A 24003-nucleotide genomic window follows, 5' to 3' on the forward strand; every position below is an offset into this window, starting at 1 on the left:
ATCAATCTTTTTTAGGAAGCATGGGTGAATTCTGTCTTCTATAGGAAGACATCACACACATAGTTCAAGATCTAAACTACCTAGAAGGTGCCAATGTGGGCCACTGGTTCTCCACTTTACTGAATTAAGGAATATTAAGTGGAGGCTTAACAAAAGAGAGGGATAAGCAAAAGTGTGATTTCTTCCCATTTTGACACAAAGCCTCAGTTTTCAGTGGGGAGGCCAGTGTCCAGCCAGTATGTGTTCATCTGTCAGGCCCCATGGCCATGACCTGGACAGGTCTACAAGGCTGCCACTGCAAGATCCCACCAAGCAAGCGCAGGGCAGGCTGGTCGGCAGGGAAGCTCTCTGTGAAGTCTGCAGGGAACAGGTGGTGGGTTTGAACTGCTCAGCTCCCCTGCCTTGGGTCTGGATTTACTTTCTACTTTCACAGACTCTGCAGAAGCTCTGTCCTCTGTGTCAACCACGCTTTGGACAGGACTGCTTCTAAAACCTCCTGACAGTGGACACAAGGACTGGTTTCTTGACCTTGACTGGGATGCACTGTGGCCCCAGCAGCAGGATGAACGCTGCCTCGCCCACGTGGTGTCACCCCAGGCTGCTCCAACAGTGGGCAGAGGGTTCTGGCTCTATGCCAGCAGGACAGGCACCAGGCCTACTAGGTGGGCACGGCAAGCAGTTATCTTAAGGCTCTTGGAGGGGGACCTGCTCTCCATGTGTGTCTTGGTCAGTCTAGGCCTAATGCACCTGCAGTGTCTGCGTGCCACACTGCTTGTCTTGAGGTAAAGTAGCAGGGAAACAAACAGCCTGCCTCACTTTAGAACCCTTCTGAGCAAGTCATGTTAAGAGAAGAAAAAAGGCAAAAAGGGGGAACCCTTAGCAGCAATGGCTGTGAGGAGAACAAGTTCTTCATGAGGCTGTCAAAAGTCAGAACAAACACAGGGCCCTTCTGGGGACAAGGGAGCCCATATGCTCCAAGTGAATATTTCAGAGACAGACGGACCTGGGGCCATTCTGTATCCTTTACCCCTGCTGGTCTATTAATCTACTTGCACTTCCCCAGTTTTTATTGTCAAGGTATTATAAATTAGGAAACTTACAAAAGAGAGTATGCAATCTTCTCTGAAATGGCCTGCAGATATGTCACTGTACTAAATGTGCTTCAGATTTAATGAAGCTTTAATGTCCTTTTTAATTTTGCCTGTTTCTGTATCACCAGGGGTCGGGCAAGGCAATCAGCACTCAAGAGGGTGGTTTGGTTTAAAACTAGGAAAAAACTCATTTGCTTATGAGTTGCACTGTATTTTCTTAATTAAATTTACTGAGTAAAATGGTTTAAGTTCAGCCAACCAATGACCTTTGTATGTAGATTTAGATTTATAAATAGGTTAACAGTTAAAGTAAAGGGGGGTGAGGAAAGCACTGCAACAAAGCACACAGATTAGGGCTAAGCCAATAGAAAGCTTTGCTCTCTTTATCATCTTTACCAAAGCAGCATTTAAATACTTGTATGGCAGCTTAAGTCCAGTTTTTTAAAAGTGTGAACACACTAAGCCCTGGCCATTCATCACACAGCTCTCTCTCTCTTTTCACTCCCAGGAGGGGAGCTGCTCACACTGCCAAAGAGAGGGAGAAGCTTTATTCGTTTTCAGTGGGGGTTTTTTTTGTTTGTTTGTTTGTTTTTGGTGGAGAGGTAGATGAGAGACGTGTGTATGTGTGTGTGCCAGACAGAGAAAGATTCTGCCTAATGTTAAATCAAAAAATGTATCTTAATTCCAAACACATAAAATTCAGCAAACTGCTGAATACCACGCTATGACAAATTTAAAAATATGCAAAATATTGAAAAAGGATGCTTTGAAAGCCTTTGCCAATTGAGAGTATATTTAAATAAGAGCAAAATTCTGACATTAGCACTGTTCCTTAGTGTCATCTTAGTATCCTTGAGTTTGGCCAGACACCCTCAATGACCTGCACTGGAATTAGCATTTGAGTATCTTAGATTTTATGATCTAAACAGCACATATATGTGCTGTGTACATCATTAACAACTGCCAACTATGTAAAAAGTGCATGATAGGGAACTTTGTGCTATTGAAAGAGTGTTAATATGGAATATCTATTTAGAAAGCAACAAAATGGCTTATGTTGGTAACATAATCATAAATGATAAGGGGAAAACATAAAATGCAACCAAAAAGTAAAAGTGGACACAAATTCCCAACATGCTTTTGGAGATCAAGTCTCCTAGAGTGTCAGTAACGGTGTAGGTAAAGTTTTACATTTACACCCACACTAAAGTGTGCCAATTTTTTTTGTTTTTATTCTTAATGTAGACATAGTCTGTGTTTTTCAGGATAGCTGCAAACTTAAAATAAGCATGTTTAAATACAGCCAGTGAAGTAGCTGAAGGAGGACTTTATAGTGTGAAAATGTTCTGAAATTTGTTCGTAATTATCTTCTGTGTGTGTTTTATACAATGACATCTCCATCTAAGGATTCCTGCCTGCAGTGTGCACTACACTACAGTCAAACCTTCATTTTACAGAAATGCAGCAGACACTTTGGAACATTCAGACATGAGAACTTAAAAGAAACAAGATATCAGACTTAACTATTGGATTACATAAAATTCCCTTGGTGAGATTTCATCCCAAATCCAATTTACCTAGTCCTGGAGAAAAAAATCTAAATCATCTGAAACTATGCTGGCCAAGAACCATAATAAATATTAAATACCTCAAAACCTACCCCAAGATTTTACTTTGCTTTCCATGGATCAATTTCACTGTCCTCTTACTGAATGGTTTAAAAACAATCCCAAGGATATAACAGCAATTTACCAGTGTTAAAGTGATTTGGAGGTTAAACTGACAACAAAGAAGACAGAAACACAAAGCGTCTTGAAGTAGGGTTTCAATTAAATGTGGAGGATTTAGTAATGCAGGACCACAAAAAAAGGAAGAGTTACAAATTAATTTAATCTTCTGCCTATAGTTTGCAGCTGCACTCCAAAGCGTCGAGGGCTTAAGAACAAAGCCTCGCAAGGCCTCGGAGTGAGGCAAGCTTCAATTTTTAATGTACAATGCCATTAGCTGATAACTTGTGGAATCTGTAACCCCCGCGGAGGGGCATGAGTGCGAGGAACAGAGACTGATGAAGTGACATATTTGTTCACATCTACAACTCCGTGGAAGAGGGTTATTACCAACACCATCGGGCCCGACAGAAATATGCCCTAATAACCTTTGGGACCCTCTATGTGATCGGTGTGCGCTGTATCAAATATATTAAAATCCAAACCTAATGCACTTTAATTAAGGACAATTAGTTTGTTTTACTATTATTGTTTAACTTGTATGAGCTTCTCATATGCAGCAAATTAAAGATAGAATAACAAATGCAATGAAGGCATCAGACTGTGCACACACCTTTCCATGTGGGCTTGCTGGAATTAGCTCATTATCACGGTGTCTATTTAAGGAAAGCCAAGGGCGCTGTAGGGAAGAGGGGTGTAGAAATATGTCACTTGAAAGAGACTACTGGAGCCTTGCCTGTACTGTCTCCTCACTCATTTTATACTTTGTTTCCCATAACACTTTCCTGCTAACTCTAAGGACTTCTTTAACACAAACAGAATTATGGCCCAGTGGAGGCACCAGAAGCTTAATTAATTTGCCCAAGGTCATGCTGCAAGTTGGTGGTGAAGCTTGTTAAATTACTAGGACGCTGGGCTCTACAGATGTTTTGGCAATGGCACAGGACCCTGTCTGCAGAGGCCCCAGAGGCTTCCAGGGCGGTGGGGGGACCCCAGCAAATAACTCATTATGCCTGTGCAGGAAGTGCCAAGTACTTCGGAGAGCTGGCAAATTACAGTCTTGTCTTTGTGCAGGAGGAACCCCGACGTGAGGTTCCCATTAGGAGTGCAACTTAACACGTGTCAGGGTTTCAGCTGGAACTCCTCCTCTTCACTGGAGGCCACTAATACTAAGTGGATTTATTGTGACTGAAGGAGCCCAAATGCAGTGGTAGCATAAAGTCATAAAACAAACACTTCTCCATCATTCAGAAGACCCTGGACCCCACCCTCTGCCACTAACAGCAACAGAGAAAAGGCAGCATTACAAACACATGTTTCTAACATAGTGTTTGCTTCTTCTTCTTCTTTTTTTAATTACAAATGGGATTATTACAGTGGACACTTAAATGAGGAGAGGGCACTAGTAATTCACAAGCACAATATCCTAACACTGTTCCTTTAATTGCGTTATTTGTTTCCCTGTTAAAAATGACCGCCTGCTGTAGCTTCCACAAGAATGCTGAAGAGCGTGATGCATGGAGGTCTCAACCTGGGCAAACTGTACCTAAACTTACACTTTATTGCAGCTTAGTTCACAATCTTCACCTAATATAGGGTTGGATCCCAGTGCAGCAGGGGGATAAATCATCCTGGAATATTACTCTGGCAAAGTTTAGCTGTGACTGGAGCATATGTGCTTTCGAGCCACTGAAGCAAAGGCCCATAAAATACACTAATTACTGGAAGTTATGGTCACTGAGTGATTGATAGCGCTCTGCAAGGCAACTTCCTCATTTTCAGTTCTTCTGACGGGGCTCATCCGCCACACAGCGATTATTAATTCATGACCCACCCCTCAGGCACTGGTACCTTTACTTCTAATTCTCCTGCTACCAAACTACTGCTACAGCTGGACACTGTCTTCCTTCATTCTGATGGCTGGGTAAGGATGATAAAAAGTAGATTTCATGCTAAATGCTATTGTTTTGAATCTTTAAACGTTGCTTGGGCTTCTCAATTTAGCTGTCCCCAAACACATAATTCTTCTCCTTTAATGCTATCTTGCTTGCATCATTTTCTTGCTTTTCCTTAGAGGAGTGTGTGTACCCATCTGTACTGATGTGCATATGTGTATGAGTTCATGTGTGTATACATGCAGTTGCTTCAGAAAGTTTGTGGGAAATGGCATTAAAAGAGATGCTTATTTTTGAGCCTAGAAATTTGAAATTTATGTACATAAGGGACTTTAAGAACATGGAAATGTGTATTACAAAAGAATCATATGCACGAATTTCAAATGTGCTTTGTAATAGAATAAACTTATTTTTTTAAGTTTATTTTTTATTTATACGAAAGGCAAAGAGAGACAAAGATCTTGTAACTACCAGTTCACTCCCAAGTTCACTCCTCTGCCTCTAACAGCCCGGATGTACTAGGCTGAGGTCAAGCCAGGAGCTCCCTTCCAGCCCTACTGAGCAGGAGGCAGGGACCCAAATACTTAGTCATCACTTGCTTCTGCCCTGTAATATATACTAGTCAGCTAAATGTCAAACTAAAAAGGTGGGGGAGGGGACTTTCTATTAAGAAAGATCCACTTGCCAAGCTTTGTAGACATTGATTGTTCCATGTTGATTTCCACTAGAAGTTCTCCTCAGAACAATGCCAACTAAAATATCTGGATATACAACTAAATTTCTAAAAGTCACTTCAAAACAACTGCAAAAGTCTCACTTAATGTTCTGTGCACTGAGAGGCAACTCAGAGAGATTCTGAATTAAAGAGAAAGTTCAGTCATACGTGTGAAAGCAACCATCTTATTTCTCTAACGGAAAAGTAAATTGCCCCTCGAATGTTTGCACAGTTCAAAACACATTCTGAGGGGAGTTTTTCTATTTGAAAATCTCAGACGGTGTGACCAGATGGGCAGATGGAATCCCAAACCCCTATTGCTTCAGGACCTGGCTCAGATTTTCCCTCTTGTTCTTCTTCTTCTGTAGGGTGTCAGACCCAGATGACTCAATCCCCAATTCTGCAGACAAAATCCATCTCGCTCCCTGACCACATCATTTAGTGGACAGCGAACTGCGTCCTACCTGGTGACAGTTCTTACTGCCCTGCATCTTCCTGTGTCTCCAAACTGCCTGGCAAATCTTTTAACTTGTTTAAGGGAAAAGCCTTCTTAAGGGCAAATCTAAATTATAAACTGATCTATTTTCTATGACATTTGAAATAGTATTTTGCAATAGGCTGACCATAAGCATTTGCGGATATGATAAATGTTTTCACGCACCTTCATTCCTAGAGCTTGATTGCTTTGGTTGTTTCTATGCTGCAGCACTTGACTGAATACAGCACACAAACTCTGCAGTGTTAGTTCCACAGTCCTAAGCGATAGGGCCTTCTTTTGCATCACTACTTTGAATGATCAGTAGCTAACATTTTGATGTATTTAAGCATTATGGTGAATTCAGAAGGCCTACGTCTTCTTATAAAGATTAGAATTGCAGGTAGGAAAAGAATGCAGTTAACTGCTCCAAACACATCTCATATGCTTAATTCAATGGTCATCTGAACAGCCATCATAAGAAATAAGAAGTGATGCCCTTTTCCTACGCTTGTGCAGCATTGACCTGCTCTGGGAGTTTCCATCCCTGGTTTACTCTCTGGTGTTGTGTAGCTGGAGGTATCTGACACCAGTGCTCGAGTCTACTCCACCTGCTCTACTGTGATACTGTGAAGGTGAAGCAGTCACAGTTAGGTGAAATTCTCCCATTTCTGGCCATTGGACAAGCTGCTGCCAGAACACTGTCCTCTCCATTCAACCCATTTATCACAATGTAGCCTAGATGCTATCAGGTCCTGGAAGCTTCCTGGGGATGTACCTGTTTCCAGAGATGATCTTAACAGAACCTACCATCCCGGGTGTCATTTTGCAACATGACCTTGTTACTTCCTCATCTAGAGTTTATGCTATGATCAACAAAAATGGGACAGGAGAAATCCTGTGTGATTTCTGGGGTTGGGTCTTAAGAGGGTTGCAGCTTTTGCCACTGCAACTTAGAATACCAGACGGCACAAAGAAAGTCTACACTAGCCATGAAGAGGAGGGAGGTACTGGACACAGAAGTAGACAGATAAATAAACAGATAAATGAAAGACACTCCCCCATTCTGCCCCTTACCCCAGAGAGATAGGCAGAGAGACAGAAGAGCACTCCTATCTATTGCTTTCTTCTCAAAAGCTCACTGAGGCCAGAATTGGGCTGGGCTGAAGCAGGGATCTCGGAATTTCATTCAGATCCCTGATATGAGTGGCAGGAACCCATTACTTGAGCTTGAGCCTTCACCCGTGCCTCTGAAGGGTCTGCCAAGGCAAGAAGCTAGAGTCAGGAGCTAGAGGGAGGCATCAACTTCAGATGGTCCAGTGTGGGGTATAAGCATCCCAACTGCTAGGCTGAATCTTGCAACCTGATGAGGCCCCAGATGCTACCCGGGATTGCTAGCCCTGTTAGGATTCCTGACCCTCGAATCCAAGTAAATAAATGCTTGCTATTTATATCAGGAGCATAATGTACACTGTAACTTATGAAAAGCAATCTCGCCTCTCAGAGCCAGCAGAGAGGCAACACTTCATCTTTCCCTTTATCTAAATTTCCTCATTACTTACATTTAACATTCCTCTCTTCTTTCATTAAATCATTTTATCTGCTTTTCTATAGAATAATGGAAGAAGCAGATTGCAACCATGAATCGGGACATTTGACTGATGCTGACCGGTCTACACACTGACCTTTTTCTTTTTCTAACAGATCTTATTTATTCATCTGAAAGGCAGAGTGAGACAGAAAGTAAGAGAGAGAGACCATCCATCCACTCGTTCCTTCCACATGGCTGCCACAGCTGGGTTTGGGACCCACAATAAACAAGATGCTGAATCAAAAGAGAAGCAGCCAGGACTTGAACCAGCACTCTACTATGGGATGTGGGCAGCATAAGCAGTGGTGGTTTAAATGCTGTGCCACAGTGCAGGCCTGACATTCCATCTTTTTGAAAAACTCCTTTGATTTCTCCAGATCTCAGTCTCCTTATCTGCACAATGGGGATCCTTAATGCTCATAAGGATCACGAGGTGGAACAATCTTTGATGCCTGCAATCACTGGTTTCTCAGACGCTTCCTATCATGGGGAAAGCCTACAAGAGATCATTCAAATGACCGTTTCAGTGTCCTGTACATGTAAAGTGTCACCTCTGTTAGAATGATATTGGACAAGGGGATGTCAACAGCTCGGTATGAACTGATGCGGGCACTTGCTACTCTCTGAGGCCCAGATTCCTCACTCATACGTGGGGCCTAAAGGCTCTCTTCCAGTTAGCACTCTAGTCTCTAAATACAAGTAAGATCTGTCTAAATAAATAATACAGAAAATGTTCAAGTTATTATAATCCAGTTCTGATTCAAAGTATGTAAAATGGGCTGTGGGATTTTAAAGTCAATTCCAGGTCACTGGATTTGATATCATAAAATTTTATCATAAAATTCTAGAGAGAGTGGTTTTATTATTGCTGCTGCTGCTGTTGTTTCCTTTGTTTTTAAAATTTATTTGTGTGAAAGGCAGAGAAACAGAGACAGACACTAAGAAAGAGAGAGAGAAAGAAAATGAGAGTGTGAGTGACCTCCCATCTCTTTAATTCTCAAATGCTCACAGCAGACAGGGCTGTGCCAGAGCCAAAGCCAAGAGCTGGGAACCCAAACCAGACCTTCCAGGAGGGAAGCAGGAACTCAAGGACCCGAGCTATCACCACTGCCTCCCATACGGTGCACATTAGCAGGGAGCTGGAACCAGGAACACAGCAGGGACTCAAGTCCTCACCTTAGAGCAGTCCTTTTTTTTTTTTTTTCCAAATTTAAGATTTACTTATTTATTTCAAAGGCAGAGTTACAGAGAGAGTTACACACAGAGAGGAAGACACACACACACACACACTCTCTCTCTCTCTCATCTGCTCCTTCATTCCCCAAGTGTCTACAATGGCTGGGGCTGGGCCAAGCTGAAGCCAGGAGCTTCTTTAATGTCTCTCAAGTGGGTGCAGGGAACTAAGCACTTGGGTCATCTTCCACTGCCTTCTTAAGCACATTAGCAGAAGCTGCATCAAAAGTGGAGCAGGCAGGACTTGATTCATATGGGATGCTGATGGCAGGTGGAGAATTAGAATGCTATGCCATAACCCTATCCCCAAGAGGAGTGGTTTTTAACACTGCATATCTTAAACTCTGCAGCAGTGGTACCCCTAATTTTTACAGACTCCGAATTCTGGAGAAGATATCGGTAGGAAAAAGTCCCTCTTTATCTTTTAGATTTCAACTCAGTAAAATTAAACATTCAGTTAATTATCTGCTAGCCTACTATCCAATTCATCTCTAACAAGCTGCAAGGACCAAGCATCCAGCTCCAGCCTGAGCCAGCATGGGTCACTGAGGTCATGCAGGGAGTGAAATGGCACATGGACGATCTCTGTCTCTCATCTCATTTTTGTTCCTTAAAGGCTTCACAGAAACAGGGACTTTCAGTTCTATTTAATAGTGGAGATGTCAATGGCTAGCACAGGGCCTGTCACAGCCTAGGTACTCAACAAATATTGACTGAATAAGCAGATATACAAATAGCTGCATCCTGTCTAACCTTACAACTGTCTATTCTACAATGAAATTTTAAAATTAAGAAAAAGCTCTGAGATGTTTGAGTGATAATGACCCAAGAACTTGCAGCCCTGTTGATCTTACAAGGCAGATGACTGCAAAGTTAAATAGGAATGGCACAGGACCTACCCACTAGAAAACTCTTACCATTAAGAACAGAAAGCCAGAGACCTTTTCTGTTTGTTTCTGCTTTTCCTTTGGCTGCAGTAGGTTCAGTCTGCTGATCCCCAAAGCCACAAAGCTGATACCCCTCCAACAACTGTGAGTGGGCTGTCAAATTCCAGCTTTGTGGGCCTGGTGCAGTAGCCCAGTGGCTAAAGTCCTCACCTTGCATGCATTGGGATCCCATGTGGGCAATGGTTCATGTCCCGGCTACCCTGCCTCCCATCCAGCTCCCTGCTTGTGACCTGGGAAAGCAGTGGAGGACGGCCCAAAGCACTGGGACCCTGCACCCATGTGGGAGACCCAGAGAAAGTTCCTGGTTCCTGGCATTGGATCAGCTCAGCTCTGGCCGCTGAGTCACTTGGAGAGTGAATCAGCAAACACAAGATCTTCCTCTTTGTCTCTTGTTCTGTGTATCTGACTTTCCAATAAAAATAAATCTTAAAAAATTCCAGCTTTGTATTCTATTTGTTTAATTCTTCATATCAAGACTTTGTAGATCTAATTTTTAAAAAAAATTCCAAATCCTGTGTGTTTATGTATGTGTGTGATATGAGCATGTGTTGTTGGGAAAACCTTGAAATCAATCTGAAATCCATCAAAATAATCAAATGCCTAGCTGGGACTACTAGCACCTGTTCTGCCTTGTGTTGTCGATCTCATGGTTGTTCCTGATGGCTCTGGGCACAAAGCAAGCTCAACAAAGCCCCATTCAGTTGGAAACACTGCAGTGGGTCTGCCAGTTTCACATTCACCATGATCGCTGACAACCCTGGAAAATGCACATTTAGGCACGGTAATCGGAGACAGCTGGATCCCTTCACAAACCTTGTGGAGGATGGCGTTAGTTCATCTATCATCTGCCAAAGGGCATTCTAACAGCTCTTTTTTGCAATAAGTTATACAAAAACTTGGGTTAAAAAATGACAATGGGGAAAAAAATCAAGAAGGAATTACAGAAGAGGAGTTGGGGTGGAGAAGTGATTGATGGACACTGTCATGTGCTCCTTTTCCCCAATATTCATTGGAGGGTGGAGACTCTAGAATCTTACGATTCCCTTTTCCTGTACCACCTGTCATGGAAAGGTCTGTGGTTTCTGGGTCCTGAAGGTGTTTAGCAACTTTTGACCAACAGGTAGGATGTTCTATTATGCAGAGCAACAGACTGAACGTAATATGGTAAAAATTCAACCTTCACTGACATTTTTGGAAATAATTACACAAAACAGGAGGGGAAATTGTTGGTATTTGAGTGGAGCACACTCAATGCTACGTTTCTGTGGTCTGAGAAGCCAACAGCAGCCATTCAATGACACACAGGACCATCTGGGTTCTGGATCACTAACAGTTACAATGACAAACAAAGCGGCAGCAGGCAGCCCTGTTGCTGATTTTTTTCCATTTTTTGTACAGAGAGGTGGGAGATGCGTTCTTTGGTTTCTTTAGGTGCCCCATAATTCTTCAGTGTATTTATCTAGGTAACAATCCACAATTCTAGGTACATAGTTCATAGAGGATGAAACTTATTTTTTAAAGTAACTTTCTGGGAATGGTAAATATTTTGTGTAAGTGTCCATCAAAGAACCCAGAATATGAAAATGTTGTCATTCTGCTTTTTAAAAAGATGTCAGAGCTTACTGCTGCAGTTTCTCTGCCTCCCTCATCATACTGCAGGCCCAACAAAGAAAGAGGCCTACCTGGCTTATCAGTGTGAAGTGCTTAGCATTTCTAAGTGGTCAATAAGTATTTGAGTAATGAATGGGGTCTTCTTTTCATAGATAAGAAGCTGATACTTGGAGGGGCAAGTGAATTGGTTAGGAGCACCTTAATTACAAGCTACAGTGTCAATATGTGAATCCTGCTCTGGGGACCCCAGAGCTCTTGACTCCAGCTCTTGAATGGATCAAAAGTCGATGGTTTAACATTCACAAAATCTATAAATGTGATACACCACATCAAAAAAACTGAAGAACAAAAATCATATGATAGTATCAATTGATGCAGAGAAAGCATTTGATACAATCCAACATTCCTTCATGCTAAAAACTCTAAGCAAGGTAAGCATAGAAAGAACACACCACAACATAATCAAAGCAATTTATGAAAAACTCCATGCCAACATCATACTGAATGGGGGAAAGATTGGAAGCGTTCCCACTAAGAACTAGACAAGAATATCCACTATCACTACTGCTATTTAACATAGTACTGGAAGTACTTGCAATTGCTATTAGGCAAGAAAGAGAAATTAAGGGAATTCAAATTGGAAAAGAGGAAGTCAAGCTCTGCTTGCAGACAATATGAGTCTTTATATATGAGAACCAAAAGACTCAATAAAAAGACTACTAGAACTTATATGAGAGTTTGATAAAGTAGCAGGGCACAAAATAAATGAGCAGAAATCAACAGCCCTAGCATATGCAAACAACTCCAAGGCTGAAAAAGAGCTAATCAAAATAACAGAGCAGATAGTAAAACACCTAGGAATAAATCTAACTAAAGACATGGAAGATCTCTATGAGGAAAATTCTACAACATTAAAAAAAGAAATAAAAGAAGACCTCAAAAAGTGGAAAAACATACCATGTTCCTGGATGAGCAGAGTCAATATCATCAAAATGGCCATATTATCAAAAGCAATATACAAATTCAATGTGATTCCAATCAAAATACAGACATCATTCTTCACAGAGCTGGAAAAAATGACACAGCAGTTCATCTGCAAACACAAAAGACCATGAATAGCCAGAACTATCCTAAAGAATAAGAACTTGGCCTGGGGGAATCACAATCCCAGACCTTAGGACATATTATAAGGTGGTAGTAATCAAGACAGCCTGCTACTGGTACAGAAACAGACAGGAAGCCCAATGGAGCAGAACAGAAATATCTGAAGGGAGCCCACACATGTACAGCCATCTAATCTTCAACAAAAGAAAAGAAAACAACCCAAGGAAGATAGAAAGTCTCTTCAATAAATGCTTTCGGGACAATTGGATAGCACCCTGCAGAACTAAGAAGCAATATCCCCACCTCTCACTACACAAAAGATCAAATCTAAACGGATAAAGGATCTAAACCTATACTGAGAAACCATCAAACTTAGAAAATGTAGGAAATACTGTACAAGATATAGGTGCAGGCAAAGACTTCCTAGAAAAATCATCAAAAGCAAAGGAAGTCAAGACTAAAATAAACAAATGGGACTACATAAAACTAAGAAGCTTCTGCACAGCAAGGGAAAAAATCAACAAAGAAAATAAGCAACCAACAGAGTTGGAGAAAATCTTTGCACACTACACAGGATACAAGGGGGTAATATCCAGAATATACAAAGAACTCCAGCATAACCATAACAACAAAAGATAAAACCAGTTAAAAAACGAGAAATGGAAATGAGCAGACACTTTTCAAAGGAGCAAATCCAAATGGCTAAGAGACTGGAAAAAGTGCTCAAACTCCCTGGCAATAAGTGAAATTCAAATAAAAACAACACTGAGGTTCCACCAAACTACAGTAAGGATGGCCCACATAGATAAAACTGCAAACAATACCTGCTGGTGAGGATGTGGGGAAAAAGGAACCCTACTCTACTGCTGGTAGGAATGCAGGCTGGTGCAGCTACTGTGGAAGTCAGTATGGAGAATACTCAAGCAACTGAAAATTCACCTACCGTATGACCCAGTAATTGCACTCCTGGGAATATATCCAAATGAACCAATACGAGAAAGCAACGTGCGCCCTTGTATTCACTGCAGCACAATCAACAACTGCAAAAACTTAGAAACAACCTAGATGCCCATTGACAGAAGACTGGATAAAAAAAGCTGTGGTTCATCTATTCTATGGAGCACTACTCAGCTATTAAAAAGAATGAAATACAATCGTTTGCAGCCAAATGGGCTGAACTGGAGACCATTATGCTAAGGGAAATGAGCCAATCCCACAACGTCAGATATCACATTTGTTTTAATTTAAGACAACTTCCATAAAAAATCTGAATGTTAATATGGCTAAGGGCTCCCTGGTCCTCACCTGCTGGATCAGAGGGAAGACTGTTGCAGCTTGCTACTTCCCAGCAAGCGTCAGGACAGTTGTGTCTTGGACCCGTCTTCACCCCCAATTCCAGGCACCTGGGGCTCCCACTATTTGAACCTTCAGATCCTATAGTTACTATACCAGGTCCTTTGCCCTATTCATGCTTTTACTGCTGTCCATCTGCGTTCTCACATTACTCTGACCTTCGCTTTGATTTTATAGCATTGTATCTTCAAGAAAAAAAAAAAATTCTCAGGGCTGGCATCATGGTGTAACCATGCGTTGCCAGCAACCCATATGGGTGTTGGTTCAAGTTCTGGTTGCTCTACTTACCATCCAATTCCGTAATAATGCACCTGAGAAGGCATTGGGAGATGCCCAAGGGCTTGGGTCCCTGCGTCCATGTAGGAAACCCAAAAGCAGCTTTGGCTTCAGACTGGCTGACTTCTGGATGTTGGGGCTACCTGGGGAGTGGCCCAGTGATAGAAGGTATCTCTTTCGCTCTCTGCCTTTCTGTAACTCTGTTTTTCAAATAAACAAATCTTATTTTTTTTTTAAGATTTATTTATTTTATTACAAAGTCAGATATACACAGAGGAGGAGAGACAGAGAGGAAGATCCTCCGTCCAATGATTCACTCCCCAAGTGAGCCGCAACGGGCCGATGCGCGCCGATCCGAAGCCGGGAACCAGGAACCTCTTCCGGGTCTCCCACGCGGGTGCAGTGTCCCAGTGCATTGGGCCGTCCTCAACTGCTTTCCCAGGCCACAAGCAGGGAGCTGGATGGGAAGTGGAGCTGCCGGGATTAGAACCGGCGCCCATATGGGATCCCGGGGCTTTCAAGGCGAGGACTTTAGCCACTAGGCCACGCCGTCGGGCCCCAAATAAACAAATCTTAAGAAGTCTTCTCAGGGTGACTTTTAGTGGTGTGGGAGCTAACAGTGGCACCTAAATTTTACATTCCTCTCATCATCTTTAGTCAAAGAAGTCTTTCTGAAACAAATATACATTTCAAAAGCTAAGTCCTTTGAAAGAGAGAGCACAGGTTCCGTTTTCTCATTATGACCTTTGTCTAAAAGTTGTGTAGGGGCAGGCACTGGAGTGCAGCAAAGTGAGCAGCAGACTGGAACACCTACATCCCAAACAGGAGTGCTGGTGCGAGTCCAGGCTGCTCCACTTCTTTTTTTTTTTTTAAAGATTTATATTTTTCTATTGGAAAGTCAGATATACAGAGAGAAGAGACAGAGAGGAAGATCTTTCATCTGTTAATTTACTCCCCAAGCAGCTGCAACAGCCAGAGCTGTGCTGAGCCAAAGGCAGGAGCTTGGAGCCTCCTCGGGGTTTATCACGCAGGTGCAGGGTCCCAAAGCTTTCCCAGGCCACAAGCAAGGAGCTGGATGGGAAGCAGGGCTGCCGGGACATGAACCATTGCCCACATGTGATCCCAATGCATGCAAGGTAAGGACTTTAGCCACTAGACCACTGCACTGGGCCTTCTTCCACTTCTGATCAAGCTTCCTGCCAATGCACCTTGGGAGGTGGCAGATGACTGTTCTAGTTTTTGGGTTCCTGCCAAGCATGTGGGAGATCAATTTGGAGTTCTGGGCTTCTGGATTCAGCCTGTCCTACCCCGGCTGCTGCGGGCATTTGTGGAATGACTAAGTGGATAGAAAACCTCTTTTCCTCTCTGTTCCTCCGCCTTTTAATGGAAGAAAATAAACACTGAAAAAAAAAAATACAAATTCTGAAGTATAGCTCCTATCTAAAGATGAGTAAATTGAGCTCCAAGAGACTAACTGAATTATCCAAGGCTCTGTACTTAAACATGTGGAATATGAACCTGGTCCTGTTATTCTAGCAAACAGGAAACTTCTCCACATGCAAAAACATTTGCAATCTACTTAGTAAATACAAATGGGCTTTTATGTAAAAGGCTCATCAAAGTTTAAACTTTCATTGTTATTTTCAGAAGCTGCTTTTAAAGCATTAGAAAAACAGAGAAAAATAGAGCCTAAAGATTTCAGGAGTGTCCACTAGGGTACTGGAATTGTGTTAACATAGTTTCAGGAGGTTGCGAGACAAATCTGTTAAACCCTGTCATAAGGAACTAGGATGTATCTATAAATTATTATACCACATAGTGGCAAACGTGCATGTGGATGAAGGTCAAAAGAGGACAGCACTGTCAGCTCCGGAGGTCACAGCTGGGGTGACGGACGCTGAGTGTTTAAATTGCACAAGGGAATTTCAAAAGGCTCCCAGGAAATGGAATGAAAAGATACATTTAGGGGCAGGTCCTTGGCCTAGCTGTTGGGCTGCTGATTAGGATGGCTGCATCCCACATTGGAGTGCCTGGGACCAGGTCCCAACTCCAGCTTCTGCCTCTAGCTTTCTGCTAATCCAGCTCCGCAGAGCAGCAGTCCCAGCTCACAGGGTTAGGGTCCCAGCCACCCATGTACCGGGGACATCTGCATCATGATCCTAGATCGCAGTTTCAGCCTGGCCAGTCTTAAGAATTGGAGGAGTGATCAGTGGGGAGTTCTACCTCTCTTTTTTCTCTCTGCCTCTTAAACAGGAAAAAAAAAATTCATTTTAGTGCAAAACAGCTTGAAATTCAGTTTTTATTTTTATTTTTTCCCATAGTACATGTTTCCCATGAGATTTTGAAGGCCTCTCTTGGGCATGGATCTCTTAGATTCTACATCAAAATAAGCTTGTCTTTTAATTCCATTTTCCATGAACTTTCTGCAGTGTCCTTGTTATCTTGGGACTATGAAGGAGAGTGACAGTCCACTGAGAGAACAGCACAGGACAGCGTGGATTCATGTGCATCTTGGTAAAAGCGAGGTTAAGACTCGTGAGCAAAACTCCTTTTGTCAAAATAATAGAAGCCATAAAACTCTCAGAAGCTGGTGTCGCTTTGATGACCACGACCTTGCGTGGCTCTCAGAATAGGTTCTGCACCTATCGGGAGCCGCTTTCCCGAGCCCAAGTCCTCGCTTTCATCATTTAGCACATCATTCAAAGCACTTCAATAACACAGTGCTCATGCTGAAGAGGGGTCCCAGAGGACTCGATGACACACCAATTAACCAGGCACATCGAGCCAGATTGCTCCATGCCTCGTTCTCCAGAGACGGGCGGGAGAGGAGGCAAACAAAGGCAGGAGGAGGGAGGGTTCAAGTGAAAAGAGCAAAATGTGTGTGCTGGAGATGGGGCTCTAAGTCTGACTCCTCTGTGAGAATCTGCCAGATTATTCACCACCAACCCTAACAGGGCCAACGGGGAAGGATTACCTTTTTTTTTTTTTTTCTTTGGCCTGACAAAGGTCTTTGGATATTGATAACATCATTTGCAGACTGTCCAAAATGATCAACTTAAAAACCAGCCTGCAGTAGATGTATTGAATTTCAGGTCCTCCCTTGTGGTTGACTAAATGATTTTGCGGGCCTTATACGGCCCGTGGGCCAAGATGTTCTCCACCATTAGCTTACAGACCAGAATGTACACCTGTAGACACAGTCGGTGAAGCGAGGGACATAATGGGACTGACTCGGTATCTCCTTGAGGAATCTAAATCACTTTGTGCATGTTTCCTGCAAGGCCAGAGAGGGTGGAGGCTGATTTAGTTTTTGATGCAGGAACAGTTTGAAATCCAGCTTTCTTTTCATTCTTATAGATGTTTGTAGGACTGAAACCACACATGAAGGCACTATGAGAAAGTTCATGAAAAACAAATTGACAAGTTGATTCTAGCTCTAAAAAAACTGAAATCCGTGCACAGTTTTTCCATATATACACCTTCATAAACTTTCTAGAGATTTAGCATAAGCATGAATTTGGTTTTTTTTTTTTGGGGGGGTGCTAGATAAACTTATCTTCCCAGTCCATTTTCCACAAATTGTTTGAAGCTCTCCCCTATGCAAATGGAGTAACTAATTAAGAAAAAAACAAAAGTGGGACTCTTCTCAAATCATTTTCTGGGCAAATGATAGAGATTGAACTATCTATGAAATGAAGAAATTGAAGGGATGGTGTTGTGGTGCAGTAGGTTAAGCCACTGCATGTGACACTGGCATCCGATATCAGAGTGTTGGTCCTGAATCCCTGGCTATTCTGCTTCTGATCCAGGTTCCTTTTAACACATCTTGCAACACAGCAGAAGATGGCCCAAGTGCTTGGGCTCCTGCATTCACATGGGAAACAGGATGGAATTCCTGGCTCTTGGCTTTTGACCGGCAAAGCCCTGGCTATGGCAGCCATTAGAGGAGTAAACCAAAGGGAATGCCTTTCTCTTTTCTGTCTCTGCTTCTATTTCAAATAAATTAAAAAATAAAAATAAATACATAATTAAAAAAATTAAGAAGTCCTTCAAAAGGTTTTAGGTTCCCTCTACACTTTCATTTAAGGATGGAATAAAACCATCAAACTTGATCAAAGATAGCTAAACTCATCTTTCATTTTAAAAGTTCAGCACTGAAATCCTGCTCAGCAATTGTGAGGATAGTCATGAAAATCCCTCAATTATTCTGACTCGCTGAGAGCTTTCTGGAGGGGGAAGCGAGTGTTCTGGGGCAGGAGGAAGTCTCCTAGCTTGTCCTAGGTTGAGAATGCTCGTGTCCTTGTTCCTGGCTCTTGCTTATTTTCTCTTTTGGAGTTTCCACACTGGCTCCAGTTGTGGTGGTTCAAGGAAGCAGTGAAACCACACAGGGTTCTTCTCCCCACCACACAGGGTCTGCAAAGGCCAGACGTGCCCATGCACTGATCTGGCTCAAGAAGTAGTCCAAAGGAGCAGAATGAGAACACAGCTGAAGCCATGAGCCGAGAGCCATCACCAGACAATGGGAAGAGAGGCTGACTCCCTCCTACCCATCACGCTGCCACACTTCGGGCAAGCTGGCTGCTCTCATGCTCCCCTTCTTAGGATCATTTCCTGCTGTATGTTAACTTCTGCCAACTCCCAACACTAGAGATAATTGACAAAGTCCTTAAAGAGACCCACTTTTTTCCACAAACAGAGGGATGCTGAGCTGAGAGGATGGTGCAATTCTTTTGCTGGATAAAAGACAGCCTGATAGAAAAGACTTGTTGCTCAAGGCACAGAGGTGCAGGCAGTACAGGTCTGAGGTGCACCAGGGGCACTCAGCATTGTCTCCTGTGCAAGAGCGTGCTGAGAGGCTTTGCTGCATTTCCCATGTGGACTGTGATGGAGCACCAACGGAAGGGGCACAAGGAAGATGTGGACAAGGGTGAACCTGTGTTGCCACAGGAGTCTATAGCAACAAAGGCAAGCTTCTGATTCTGCCATCACCAAACCTCAGTGGAGTGCAGTGACAAGGTTGGACAAAGAACTGCTGGGATGGGCAGCAGGGACAGAAAACGCTGAGACCCACCTTGCCTTTGCCTGATGGCTGTCAAGTTAGCTACCGGTGGTTTCACACGAGTGTCCACCACAGGTATCCTATGGGAATAGGGTCAATGCTCTACACCTCCAGGAAGGTCTGTACACAAACAGGTAGTGAAACACCTTGCCTACGCTGATGTTTAATCTCTCCCTAGGGGCTCCCTGGATCCACCCTAGTTGGCAGTTGGTGGATGGTGGGACACAGATGGTAGGGAATCCAGCATCTTTTAAGCTTTTATCTCCGTTTGCTCAGATGCCAGCTCCTTTGTGACCTTTCCAGGATAGCTGCCAGCCTGGGCTTACAGTGTCCCCCTCCTCAGTCAGGCACGGCCTGCCCAGGAAGAGCTCAGCTGAACATCACCACCGATTCAGTTAAATGAGTTGATGAGGGACTCTTGTTTCTAAAGATGAGGAGAGGAATGTTTCTTGATGCGTTTTGATTCTTCCAGAATATAAACGCTCTTCAGACTTCAAAATGCTTCTCTCTGACTAAAGCAATTCTAGAGGATTTACCACCTGGACATCCAGCAACTGTAGCAAATGAGAATCTCAGCCTCTGAATATTCCTTTTGGACTAAGTTCTCATCCCTCAAGGTAATATTGTCATATTGGGTCTTAAGTAAAACAAACACCCAAAGCCTTCGTGTAGTCTTCTTCAGTACTGCATCCCCCACAATGCCTCATCTATGGACTCAAAACCTTCTATATCTCCCCTGTTCCCAATCACATGTTTTTCTTTATCTGAGACCCCAAATACAGGTATATAACACACATCAGGGACCTTGCTCCATTCTCCAGTGACTTACTGGTCTACCCGTTCACTGACTAATTGTGACCTGCCTGTCTTTGGTGTCACAAGTTCTAGCTTGTGGAGGAACAGGGGCTGCATTCTCACAGCTCCCTTTGAAGGCTTTTAATCAAAAGCATCACAGACACGGAGGAGCTCAACAATGCTTTCTGATCATAACCAAAATCACCTCCTGCTTCACCCTGAGCTCCCTACCATTTCCTTCCTCCCTCCCTCCCTTTTCCTGCCCCCACCCCTCTCTCTCAGTGACATGTTTTCACAAGGTTCCCTAGACCTAATAAACCTTACAGATGCAATGAGTCTGTCTTCTTCATTTTTTAATTCAATAGTTTTTCCAGGCTAAATGAGCATGATCAAGAAGAAACCAGAAATACATCAGTGGCAATCTTACCCCCTAGCCACACAGAATCTCTTTTTACTAATCTGTGCACCATCAGTATCCAGTAATATATTGGCTGACAAAGATTTCAACATTCAACATACATTAATGTACATGTGCTATATACTATTTACTAGGCATTTGTCCAACCTCCTACCCACCAAAGCTGATATGTTTCAATGCCTGTTCCCCCAGCTCAGTGCTCTGCACAGCACTTAGTGAGCTTTTGAAGATGCCGTATCTTTTGTTCTGAGTAGTATCCAATATCCTTAATGTAGTAAGTGAGATGGCCCTGGCTACCTCTCGGCTTTTATTTTTCCCTACTTGAACTTTGCAGACTCCACTCTGTTCAGCCTGGTCCCTCTGCTTTTCTCTCACATGCAAGTCATACCATATCTTAGCATGCTGGACTTGCTGTTAGCAGGTGGATCCCTCTTTTATAGCATTCAGGTCTCTGCTCAAATGGTCTTTGATCAGACAGAACCAGCATGCTTTCTTTTCCTATAAAGGACTTACTGCCACCTGACAGATACCATATCTAGGTATCCTTCTGCTTTTCCATGTTTCCTTTCATGCCCCCGCCCCTGCTGCCATCACATGTAATTCCTAAGACCAAGACTTGGTTGTCCCTTTGGCCTTCCCTCCCTGCAGGATGGACAGACAGGAGCTTCCTTCAGCAAGGCATGCATGGATGCTGAGCTATGAAAGGAGAGCCTTGCTATGTGCCCTCATCCGCAGTCTGTTAGTTACACTCTCTCATGCATTGCTATGCCTGTGCATTTTCACCACCTCTGTCATGTTAAATGCAGTTACTGCATGAAAGTTAAGGAAAGGTAACAGCAGAAATCACAGAATGTTAGTCTGGAAAGGCTAATACATCATTTCACACATGAAGACACAGACACTCAGTGAGGAACAGTGGGCTGCCCAGCGCCAACTAGACAACCAGCAGCAAAGTTGGGACTCCAATCAGTCTCTCATCCCAAGCTGGGAGTTCTGCCTCTATATCAGGCAACCTCTCAACTGTTGCACATTGTTTCTGGACATCTATAAAATACAACCAATCACTAGCAATTTAAAAGCTGTAAAGGAAACTTATGTCCCAACAAGGACTGAGCCCAACAAGTCAAAAGCATGAGTTTCCCCTGAAATAGGTTCAAAAAAAGCAACCCTTCAGGATTGTTATGGGACTTGGTTTGGTGACTGCTCATCCATTATTGCTAAACTCTTTCTTAGTTGAAGCATATACATTATATTTCCTCTTAGGTTCCCATTTATGAAGAAGCAGAAGAATAAGGTTTCATAAACATTGAGTACTTTGTTTCTGCTTTCTTTCTACTGTGCAGGTGAATCGAGTCAGATGATATTTCCTTCCAAATACAACGGCAGTCATGCATTACGAACATCACAGGAAAAGTACTTGAATACAAGAGAAGGTGATAAAATCGTGATTGCAACTCCAACTCTATGATCTTATTTAACAAATTCTTTCCAGTTTTTAAAAAGTCCTCCTTTATTTGAGTCACTGTGAGAAACAATTTTTGAAGCACTGGTGGATATCTAGGTTTTATGCCACTGTAATTCAAATTGAAGCAGGGTTCCTTCATAATGTAAGTCATGCATTTCTGTATAGATTAATGGTCATTTATACAGAAACTTTAGCACAGAATTCTAGTGGGGCTATAGTTAGCACACTAAAAGTCCATTCTAAATACAGCTACAGAGAGTAAAGATTTAACACCACGATGAGCACATATATTCTATTCTCTCACCCCCACTCCTATCATAGCACCCATCATCCCACCTCCATAGGTTCTTGAACCACACAGACATCAGGTAGCTTCTCCTTTTAAACAAATATATACAAGTTACACATCCAAATGAGCAGGACCTATACTTTGGAAGTAACTGCCTTTGAAAGTCACACATGGGTTCCAAACAATGCTCCTGTCACACGAACGAAATGTTTCCGGAGTCCCTCTCTTAGACCATGGGTTCTCCAGATGGAATGTGTTAACGCTCACCCAGGGGACATGTAAACAGCACAGATTCTGGGAAGTCATTGGCCTTGGATGGAGTCAGTAACCTGGATTTCTAACAAGCACTCTGGGTAAGTCTTCCATAGGCAATCTGGGAGAAACATACGGAGCTTTAAGAACAACCCAGAAATCTAGAGTCTGCAAGCTGCTCAAGGACACCAGATGAAGAACTTCACGGTCCAACTCTGAGGAGACACGCACATCACACACCACAGGTTTGCTTAACTCTGTCAGAATCTTTATGTTCTTTTGACTGAACATCTCAGCACAGGTACACTCAGCAACATCTATGTACAAACAATGAGAAGAACATACCTCCATGAAGGAGATCCCTAAGCTCCAGACATCGGAGTGGATCCCATATTGCTCCCCTGAAATTCTTTCAGGCTGCAAGAAGACAGAAGAGCACCTGTGAGTTAACGGAAGCCAGTCCACATACACCTCCACCAAACATTAGCTTGTCAAGGTGGGGGAAGACACCAACTCTTGCCTTTATAGGAATTCTATGAAGGGGCATATATTTTCATGAAAATTTCACAAATCTCCTGTGGGAAAGGCTCTATCATCTGTGTTTTACAGTAAACAGAGGCCTGAAGCTGTAGAATCATTTGAGCAAAGTGCTAAGCTAATGTAAGCTGAAACCCAAATCCTCTGCCCTCAGTGGTCTGAGCAGTTCAGTGATAAATTACACAACATTTTATGATGTTACCACATGCTTGCACTTTGACAAATGGATCTGAACATCAGGGCTTTCCAAATTATAAAGAAAAATTTAAGTAATTCCAGACTTACAGAAAAAGCTGGAGGATTAGGACTAGTATAAGGAACATTTGTTTTTTTCTTTACCCAGATCAACTCCTACTCCTAGGGATTATAACTTCCCCATATGTTAGTACTACTGATGTCCACCAAAAACTTCCAGAAGATGTGAAGTGCCTCAAACCCACCAGAAATGCTAAAGTAATAAAAATATTGCTTACTCCTTGCCTTTTTTCTCCCTTCCTTGACTTTTTAAAAAGATTAATTACTTTATTCATTTAAAAATCAGAATTGCAGAGGAGAGAAAGAGAGTGAGAGGAAGTGAGAGAGTCCTTCCATCTGCCCATGTGCTGTTTTACTCCCCAAATGGCTGCAATGACCAGGCTCAGCCAAGGTGAAGCCAGGAGCTTTATCCACATCTCCCACGTGGAAGGCTAGTGCTCCTGCTCAGAAAAACAAAAACAAAAACAAACAAACAAACAAATGTGGGGAGCTCCTCCAAGGCCTGCAGTGGACGTGCCCACCATAAGGCAAGACCTTCGCTCTGGTACTCCTTGTCAATCTCAGACCAGGCACGCAAAGGCCAAGGGGAGCAGATCTGAGCTGAGATGGTCTGTGCCACAACTCTTCTCGCTCTTCTTTTCTCCTCCACTGTTTGGCTCCCTGAGACTGAGGCTGGAGAAGCAGCTCTGGATAGACTGTGTCTCTGCAGGGAGACTCGGCTCGCTAGGCTGCCAGCACAAGAGGGGTTCCCGAGCTTGACCTCTGCCTCCTTCTTGCCCGGGTGAACAGGACAGGTGAGTGCCCTCAGGAACGAGCAGCTTTGGTGCTCTTGGGGCACACGGCTTTCCTTCCTGCTAGGGATTCTGCTTTAACATTATTCACAAAATGTTAACTTGCACTTCGCAAAGTACAGCT

General features: G+C 43.0%; 1 protein-coding gene across 1 annotated transcript in view; it reads right to left on the reverse strand.

Moving 5' to 3' along the window:
* MAP2K5 (mitogen-activated protein kinase kinase 5) overlaps positions 1-24003 on the reverse strand; it is a 245809-nt gene that overhangs the window by 80784 nt on the left and 141022 nt on the right. The window contains exon 16 of the mRNA XM_004578329.2: positions 22642-22713. Coding sequence (XP_004578386.1) covers positions 22642-22713 — 72 coding nt within the window. The remainder of the gene's footprint in view (positions 1-22641; positions 22714-24003) is intronic.

The sequence above is a fragment of the Ochotona princeps genome, chromosome 6 (assembly GCF_030435755.1).
Source record: "Ochotona princeps isolate mOchPri1 chromosome 6, mOchPri1.hap1, whole genome shotgun sequence".
In the NCBI taxonomy this organism is placed as follows: Eukaryota; Metazoa; Chordata; class Mammalia; order Lagomorpha; family Ochotonidae; genus Ochotona; species Ochotona princeps.